Source organism: Lissotriton vulgaris, chromosome 10, assembly GCF_964263255.1.
Source record: "Lissotriton vulgaris chromosome 10, aLisVul1.2, whole genome shotgun sequence".
Classification (NCBI taxonomy): Eukaryota; Metazoa; Chordata; class Amphibia; order Caudata; family Salamandridae; genus Lissotriton; species Lissotriton vulgaris.
In genome coordinates, this window is record NC_141698.1 from 133,511,132 (window position 1) to 133,521,407 (window position 10,276).

At 41.8% G+C, this 10,276-nt stretch overlaps 1 protein-coding gene across 1 annotated transcript in view; it reads right to left on the reverse strand.

The window, feature by feature from the left end:
- The window catches only part of TOP3A (DNA topoisomerase III alpha), a 200,142-nt gene extending 190,455 nt beyond the window's left edge, over positions 1-9,687 (reverse strand). Inside the window, exons 1-2 of the mRNA XM_086940709.1 lie at positions 8,927-9,687; positions 2,810-2,869 (exon numbers count right to left, since the gene is read on the reverse strand). Of these exons, the coding sequence (XP_086796835.1) occupies positions 2,810-2,869; positions 8,927-9,118 (252 nt within the window). The 5' untranslated portion in view covers positions 9,119-9,687. The remainder of the gene's footprint in view (positions 1-2,809; positions 2,870-8,926) is intronic.
- Positions 9,688-10,276: the final 589 nt, after the last annotated feature.

A 10,276-nucleotide genomic window follows, 5' to 3' on the forward strand; every position in this document is an offset into this window, starting at 1 on the left:
AGCTAAACATAACCAGCAGCTAATTAGAACACTGTGTCCCACAATGTTGGCCATTGAACGCAGTGTAATTTGTGACACAAACATTGTGTTTTAATTGTATTTTAGCATATGTGTAGGAATACAACAGCTGAGGTGAATATCGATGGATAACAACCCAAACAGTGTGGCTGAACGTTAATTGTCTTTGCTTTCAGAGATGCTCCACATCCATAACTAAACGGATATTAGCTGCAGATAGGAACTGTCCATTTAGTATTCCCATTTTTAGGGCTGGCATTAGCCAAGACCTCTTGATTTGACTAATTCTATGCATAACATTAACTCCCACAGGCTTTCAGGCAGCCCTACTTATTCATTTGTCAGTAGTTGTTGCATTCACATTTTTCTTCCACCGACAACAGCATCCAGTATGGTAGTACATCAACCAACTTCAGCTAGTGGTCAACTTGACCGTGAATAAAGGCATTCTGTCCTTTTATAAGAAGCACAAGCATGCAAATAGTGTTTCCCTTCAGTCCCAGGAACTATTATGACAATGTGTGCATTTTGAGAGCAAAACATGTTTTTACTTTTAGCTTTCAGCTTGCACAACAATAAAGTTTTGAAAACTCCATGGGAAACAAAACAAGCAACGACAAAGCCAAACGTCTGGCAGTCGATACTTATTCAATCTGTTTTAATACGACAGGCTGGACTTGGACGATGACTTAGCCCACAGCTCAAAGGTTAAAAAAGTGGGGAAAGCTAACGTCCTTACATTTCACATACTATGGGGATTTCAAGTTGTGCAATACAGCCACTGGCTTGCAACACTGTTTTGTAATAATTTTTAAATTTGTGCTTTTAATCACAGTTAGTGCTTTTAAATCCCCATTTCTGCATTTGCTCACACTGTACAACATTACAGCGTTACTCCATAAGTGTCTCACCCTCACTGCAATGTTTGGTGTTTTTTCTGCGACTGAAAATGACAAAAAGGTAAAAATATAGAGCGGAAAGCTGTGGGCAAGAATTGGCACGCAATTATTTAAACCTCAATGAAACCATTATAACTGAGCATTTCATATTTTAATATTACAAAATATACATATAGATATATTTACACAATGCCTGCACTTCTGTACCCATCCAAAGACAAGATAATGAATAAAAATTTCTCATCACAAAGGGAATTAAAAAACACAGCATTACAGCGTTACTCCATAAGTACCTCATCCTCTCTGCCATATTTGTTGTCTTTTCTGTGACTGAAAATGACAATAAGCAAATCATGCTTCCACTGTAACCAGTGATGTCAGGTGGAATTGGCTAAACAGTGTTTGTCTGTCTTCATATGGCTTTGCCTTGCCGTGACCGGGAAAGGGGAAGACACGGTTAGTTAAATATGGTACACCAAGTAAAGCGGTAAATGACTTCCAGGCCACGACTACTGTAAATACTGCAATGATTTCTCACATGGAATCATGCCTTACCAACTGTGAGTACAAAGTGATTAGGTCACCAATGGCTGCAAGTTGCACAAAGATTAAACAACAGATAATTTGTGGTTTACCAAAACTAAGAGAGGTGGCACTGTACCTTTTCTGTTCTCCCCATAACATCTGAATCTATAATATATAATATGCTGATCCATGGATTGTATGCCGATCAGGCAATGTTTCTAGAGTTTTTGGAGAGAGTCAAGGCACAACTTTAACATGTTTAAATGAAAGAAAGACACTACTGATGGCAGACAAAATAATATAACCCTATAGGGCTACACAGGCCATTAAAACCTGCTCTGGCGTTAAAGGTTAGAAATGAAAGCGAGGGCCTTTAACAAGGGAGCGGGCTTTTAATGGCCAGAATGGCACGATATGGAGGCCTATATGGCTATTAGAACATTCCGACCCTAGATGGTGGAATGCTCTAATTTGTAAAACAAAGGCCTCATGGAGACCGAGGAGGTTGAAATGCTGTTGGGTTCCATGAGGTCTTTGTTCACAGCTGTTACTGTGAAAGGAAAACATTGGAATATTGATGCTCCAGGGTTCTACCAGCAATTAGAAGTCCAGAGCAATCTATTGTCTTCAATGGAACCTCAATATTCCAATCTTTTAATATAGCCTTAGAGCCCTCTGTAGCGGGCTATATGGGCCATTAAAGGTCCGCTCCAGTGTTAAAAGCCTTCAACAAGGGAGTGGGCCTTTGATGGCAGTTATAGCCAGCTATGGCGGGCTATAAAGCTATTAGAACATTCCGTCCCTAGATGGTGAAATGTTGTAATTTGTAAAACAGAGGCCTCACAGAGGCAGAGGAGGTTGAAATCCCCACGGGCTCCGTGAGGCTTTTGTTCACAACTGTTGCTGTGAAAAGAAAACATTGGAATGTTGATGCTCTGAGCTTCTACCAGCCATTAGAAGCCCAAAGCACTCCATTGTCTTCAGTGGAGCCTCAATGTTCTAATAAAACTTAGCCTGCTTGTGTAGTCGCTGAACCATAAAAAGTAAAATATAAGTATATTCTTTCTCTCTTCTAACCACATTCTGGCTCGGGATAGATACGTCTTCACATGAATATTCAGTGTAATCCCCACTCAGGCCATCTTCCTTTGATACACCTCTCAACCAACACTGTGTCATAAATACGTATGCCCATTCTGGGGGCCCAGTCCAATTCCTTGTCCTGCCTCATCTGTGGGAATTTATCACAGAACAGGGCACAGCCTTGCATGCGTCTTTCACAACGTCTCAATTTGATTGTACATCAGCAGGGACCAAACAAAAAGGCAATGCTTACATAACTAAATGTGAGGTATAAAAGTCCATACCTGTCCAAGCAAATTGTATTCATATTCATAGATCTTGTTGAACTTTGAGAAACCTTCTCTCTGAACCAAACAAACAAGATAAAAAAAATTACAAAAGTAAACTATGTTAACAGTTAGCTAACATATTAAACAGATGTACATATGCAGATAGTGTATTTAGACACAACAATTAGAAACACTTTAGCTTGATGTAAACATTTTCAATTAGCTCTCAATCTCTTTCTTCCCTCCCCACCCTCCATCCCCAAATGATGTACAATGCTCCTCACTTTCCAGCTAGGGTCATGTTACATTGAAACCAAACAATACACACATACAATGATATTTACTACCTTCAAACAATCTTAAATGGAGGGAACATGTTACCAATAATGAAGGTGAACATGACAAAGCTTTCCGTTAAAAACGAAATGTTCTCTGTGAGGCTCTTTTCTAAAATAAAAGATGTTACTCCCAGTCGGACTTTTAAATGCCTATTCAAGAGAGTGTTCGTGTGCCTCAGAAGCGTCACTTAGATATCCTGGATCTGTTAAATATTCACACTGACATTTCACTGTACGACCTGGAGAAAACATCAATTAGATGAAGAAAGGATTGCGCCTATGCGGATTTGTTGGATTATTTTCTTTTTTTTTCAATAAAATTCAATGAAAAAGATTTCTTAAAAAAGATAAACATTATTTCTGTTTATGCACAGTACAGCACCAGCGAACAAGCTCCCTTGGATTTTACACACATCTTCGGCTAAGATTATGGTCTACAAGGGATTCAGTAGAAACTTGAGATCTAACTTGCTTTTGCACTTCGTTGATTTGTACAGTGGTGTCGCAAACATGGTCTGCCTTTATGGGCTAAATATAGTGCCTGTATATGTGCAATAAACAATGGTGCAACAAATCAGCAATCAATCTTATGCAATAAGAAGCCCTGGTAAATTCAGGAAATATACATTTCTCCACTGGCAGAACAATTAAAGTTTCTGCACAAGTAACTGCAATTAATTTGAGTTCACCTGTTGAAACAGATCAATCGAGTATCAACTACAATCAACTGTGCCCTCTTTGGCAGAGGTCGTAGTGAAAATGCTCTAGCCATACAAACAGTGTGGTGTGAAGTGCTCGGAAGGTCATAGGTGGAAAACAAAATGGTGTTTAAATAACTTGTCTTTCCTTAATAAAAAAAATTGTAAGTAAAAATAAACAAATAGAACTATATTACTGGGCAGCTCACCTTAAGGTGATTAACCAATGGATCCACGCAGCGCAAGACGACCCGGCGTACAGGGCAGATAGACACCAACTGGGCATGTCCACCCTGCTAGCCCCACTCTATAACAAAGGGATGGTGAGGAAGTTAGAGGGGCCTACCAAACACACTGTAGCCTTATGGCACAAAGCTCAGAGACGGTTGGGATGGGAGGGAGTGATCACCAGACTCACGCCACTATGGGACGCCAAGGCCCTCGGTAACCTGCGCAGCTCCAAGGGGTTCGACCAATGGGACAACATTGGGATCTCCACGGTGGGCGACCTATGGACCAGAGAGGGTGTGCTCTCCTTTACGACCCTAAGGGAACAATACAGCCTTGCGGAGACCGAAACATACAGGTACATACAAATCAGGCACGCACTCCTGTCGGTGTTGGAGACTGGTGTGACGCTTCCGGAGTCGACTCAGTTAGAGGACCGATTGCTTACAGACTACATGGAGGCCGGTGCTACCTCCCTCACTTACCGAAAACTCATGAATAACCTGCCGGACCCCCTGGGGAAGCTAAAGGAGTACTGGGAGGACGAGATAGGGGACCTAGATGAAGCAGACTGGAACGCAGCCCTGGCATCGCCCAGGGAGGCAGGTATTTCCACTCGATTCAGACTGATCCAGTTCAAAGTGCTACACAGGGTCTACTACACCCGCACGACACTGTATAAAATACATAGAGCAGAACACCCACATTGCCTGAGGAATTGCGGGGAGGAGGGTACGCTATACCACACTATATGGACATGTCCACATATACAGGACTACTGGCGGCGTGTCACACGCACGATCGGTCAGACCCTCCAGAACCCATTTGCACCGGACCCTAGGGTTTGTCTCCTGAATGTGTGGGGCCCAACAGATCTTTCACTGCATGCGAAGAGGTGGGTGGTCATAGGTGTAATGTTGGCAAAGCGTGACATTGCGAAAAACTGGGGGGCACAGGAAACACCGACACTGGCGCAATGGTGCAGAAATATGGATGTGATTATGTTGACTGAGCGGGCAGTGTATCAGCAGAGACATAATCCTCGAAAATGGAACAGGATTTGGTCACCCTGGAACACATATAGGGGAGACATCTGTGAGCCCCTGCCCGAGGAGGAGGATGGGGACAGCTCAGAGGATGACGAAGGTCTGGATTGATGGGAGGGAGGGGGGAGTGGAATGTGGAGACAGTGAATGTTACAGGGCCCTGGGAACCTGCACATAGATGAACTTACTGAAATGTATATCTGAACCAAGACCTGATAGTTGCATTTGGACACACTGATGTTGATGTAGACCATTGTTATGAATCGTGGATTTAACCCTAAAAGTAGCAAGTTGAAGTTGGGGGGGTAAAATATAAAAAAGTTGCTCTAATGATTATGGCAGCTGAATGTTGACGCTGCACTGAAGGCCTATTGTCCGTTAATGTATACCATGTGACAGCAACAACAACAAAAAAATAAAAAAAAATAATAATAAATAAACAAATAAACACCGCAAACTTGACACAGATAATTCCTAATAGAGACGGAACTTTGTGATGCATTGGTTAAGAAAATAAGCTATATGTGGTATTTCGGTGGCCATATCGTGCCATTCGCTTTTGTTGCTTTTATTCCCTTCAGTTTGTTGTGCAGTTCCTGAAAATACATAGGATCTGTGCGTTTGTAGGTAACAAAAAATAAGGGATTGGTGCCTAGACTGATTTAGGACACCTCCAGAGGCTTTGTCAGCCTACAGACCAGCTAGCTGACAGTGCCACCAAAAGCTCCCCAACCTTATCAAGGAGTGAATAGTTTCTGGCAACCATCGAACATGAAAACCCTTGATCCTTCAGGGATCGTGTAAACAGCACAGTACTTATCACTCCGTCTATCATACTCAGTCTCAGATAGATATACAGAATAAACGTTGGGCACCCATTTCAATAAGCATTTATTGAACCAGAGTCATTCTAGTATAAAACATGCTTGCTGCGACAATCATTAGACAGCAGTAAATGTAAAAGACTACAAGCACCAGCAGAGTAAACAGAAGGTAGACTTCTACCATGGTGCTAAAACAGTGAATACATGCAGGCATATAGATACATTACCAGTAAACCAAGGGGGCCCCTGAGTTATGATAAAGGTGGAGACACAGGGGAAAGGGACAATATAATGAAACAAAAAAGTCTCCACCTGTACTTAATCAACAAGTGCTATTAAGGTCACTATAAATGCAGACTCCCTCCCAGGAGAACGTAGATCAACACACCAAGATAGAATATAAATCCATGAATAAGTTTTTATTAGTATTCATATATAAACAATTCATTAGTTTCAATAAATGTTATATCAACAACAATATGAAAAGAAAATTATATACCCCCACAAAGCACAATCATTCATACAATCACTCCAACACATACTCATTCAGTCCCATTCGTCCTGATCCTAGAGGATCCACTCATTCAGAATCAAAAAAAATACTAAAAAGTACAGTGGGCGAAGAACTATAAATCTAAGTAGAACAAGACTGGAAGACTAAAGTGTCCTTCTGGGTACAGTATTGGAATGTCTCCAAATTGGTAATGATCTAAGAATCAAGAAAATATATAGTGTCAAAAAATATATGTTACAATATTAAACAATAAGGGTTTCAGGTGATGGTCCAAATGCAAGCTATGAGTAGGTGAACAATTTAAATATGATAGGCTTCGCCAGGTTACTGTAGTAGCGGTGCAGACGTACGTTTCGGTGTGTGACCTACTGTAGGTCTCACCTTCATCAGGGCACGTGCCTCCTTAGAGACAGAGGTGGGGGTACCTGGACACTAGAGGTAAGTTGTATTAAGTAGTCCGTGTGGCAAATAACAGTAAGAAACAGAGCAGGATATCATGAAAAGCGTAATATGGGACATATCAATAATCGCGATGTAATGAATTCAAGGGTGATCAATATATAAAGAGAAACAGGTTCCCAGATGGTTAAAGAGGAGCTTGACTTCAAGAGATGCCGGTCACAAAGGGCCGGTGGTAAAGATAAATAATATATGTAGGATCGCCATCACAGGGTAATCTTAATTTCAGACGAAGGCGTCGACAGCTCGGGGAGGCTCAGTACGAGTCCTCCGGGAGTAGGTGTTTACAGGCATCCAATCCGAGTCCGTACCATGAGCGAGGCAGGATGACCAGCAATGTCCGCGGCAATTGGGAATGGTTCATCAAAAAGCAGAAGTGTATGGCCTGGGACCCAGTGACTTAACGTTTAGGCTTAGATTAGCTTCAGACACCAGTAGATTCTGCTAGGTCATCTTGGTTCAGGTCTATCTCTGAATCTTCGAGCATGAATGGAAGTGGAAGGAAACCATCAAAAGCCATGGCTTGTTGGGCCCCAGACCAAGCATTAAGTGGCAGGATATGGTGGGTTAACACAGTATAGCTACCAATCCAAGTTGTTAAGTATCGGCTAGTTGGTGCTCCACTTTTCAATTCTATGGGTGGGCAGCAGGGTCCTATCCTTTGCTCCTCTTTAGGGATCTCCTTGACACCACCGGAACAATAAGGCTTTAGAAGGAATTTCCTTACAGGGGCTCATGTAACTTTGCTTGCCTCACTTTTGGCCCCACTATTCAAGTTGCTTATTAGGGATGTTAGGAAAACCCATTTCAATTGTTACGAGCGGTGGTGAAGGCCAAGTCAAGGCTAAGCCGCTTAGCACATAGGGAACCTCATTACAGAGTAAGAGAAAACTAAAGGGTAAGTGATTTGAGTGTTTCTCCTATGACTGCTGTAGGTTCTCTGACCCAGCAAGGCGGGTGGCTCTAAGCTGTCATTATACATTTGCTGAGATCATGATTGTATCATGGTGTACGTTCAATCTAAAGACAAAGGTGTGGTGCATAGCCGACAGGTTGGGAATCTTAAATCAAGTTTACTGTTATGTTACTGGGTCGGTAGAACCTTGCTGAATGGCTGTGCATTTGATTGAAGAGTAAAACAACTGTAATACGTTCCCCAGACACACGTCCCCTTGAGGCGAACACTGGTTTGCTAGCAGTCTCTTATACAGGTCGTTGCCAAGACGAGTAAGTAAGCTAGGCACTACACAAGAGGGCGTAGATTCCGGAATGGAGGCTACATCCATTTGCATTAATTGCAAATACACTAGTCTTGGTTTGCGACCATTAGCTGAACAGTGCACAAAAAAAATACAAAATTTAAGTGGGCAAGGAAAAACGTTAAAGAAAGTAAATTTTGATACTTGCAATGCACCACAAGGATTCTATGAACCTACAGCAAGATATCTTCTGTTTATCAAATGTTGGCTATGTACATGCGAATGTCAATTAAAAAAAAATACTAAAAGTAGCCAAAGTGACAGAATAAATTATTTCAGCCAAGCTGATCTCACAAGAACGGCCACTTCTATTGCCCGTAGCTCCTTATATGTTTCCGATTTATTGCAGAGGCTAATGGAAACGCAGTGAGTTTAAATTACGAAACGTAGACAGGGTTCTTGGCATGGTGTTTACTTTCTGTTCTGCACTGCTTCTTGACCACTCGGGCCATGAGTATTAAGGGCAGATCTCGAGGTAAACAAACAGTAAGCCAGAGGTAACAACACCTGGTAACCCTGACGAATCTCAAGTGTCGTCTATTTATGAACACAATCAGACTTTGAGATATTAATCGCATAATTCAAAAGGTGCAATTTATATTTGAGGAAGGTCATGATTACGTGCCACAGGCAATACAGTGGAGAGAGAGAATGTGTATGGTGTATAGCCGTTTGAACTAAAACCGACTTCTGTGCAGGCATGAGCTTAAGAACAAGAAAGCAAAGTGGAAATGCATACTGCGAGTTAGAAGAGTGAAGAACTTACCCGTCTCATTCTCCCATTGGACATGATGTCTGCAATTCCTTTCGCTGCATCGTTTTTCTCTGCAACACAGAGGACTTTACGAATCTGAACTCTGCGAGCCTGCAACATGGCGGAGGACTGACAGAACCTACTACTACACTTAGATAAAAACCTAAACCCATAGGAGGCTAAAATCGTGCGCTGAAAGATCATCCCTTACTTAGGGGGGCGCTGCCAACTCCCACTGACTTCATGTCATACAGTACCCCTGCTCAATCATAAATGATTCCGGATTCCTAAAACTCCCTCTTTTAGCTTATATTGCATAGTATGCTTATGGTAGCGTAGAGTACACCTCTATATCAAAATGGGATTAATTACTTTTGACCTGTCATTGCTTTCAAGTATTAACATATTTGTGAACTGCAGCCATTCTAATTCAGTAGTAACAGTCAATTCCGTCATCTTCTTTGGTCTCCATATCAGAGATGCACTGGTATTTTCACTAACACGGGCACTTGTCACCACTGCCCGCGTCTGTTACCTGCAGCACTAGATACAGAGGGGCAGCAAAGTTCAGGGCATACCCAGACACACACAACTACCCAAAATGTATTAAGGAGCGCCCCTCGTCGCAGCCCACTATAACCTCAATTCTCGCAGTCACAAAAAGCGGGTAACTCTCCCTATTCCAAAAGCACCCACCCACTACGTCCCACAAACTTTCCCATAGATGAAAACAGGCGCCTTCTCTCCTGCCGTACTGCATATGCAACTGTCGCAATGAAATGAAACGTCAAACATGAGTCTAGGTTAGTGCCCGCTAACGTGTTGCGAATGCTGCAGCCATTTTGAGGAAGTGTTGTCCTATATAAACACTTACAAATAAAGCGTAAAGACACTCTTTTCAAATGCTAAATTTTTTTTAAACATATAAAATGGCATTTGTATTAGTAAAATTAACATATCACGTATTGAACATGTGGCTCTTCATGACGTCATATTCGCGATCTATCACTGCAGTAATAATACCCGTTCCAACTGGCGGAAAGCTGACTGTTAAATTAATTTAGTACATCTAGTAACACAGGCATTAATACTATCTTGCCTAGCTTGCGTACATAATAAATGGAATAAGAAGGTTGGTGATTTTTTTTCGTCTCCGTAAAGACCATGCAATTCGAACAGTCTTTCTACAGTTTTTATGGCCCTCACACTGTCAAAAAACCTGCCAGAGACTAGGCCCGGAGCCACCGCATAGATTTCTAGCGGCCATCTTGAAATGAACTCACTTCCATTACATTTTTGTAAAAACTACACCGAAACCAAAGATAAAAGGATTTATTGGAAACTTCAAAATTAGCATTTCAC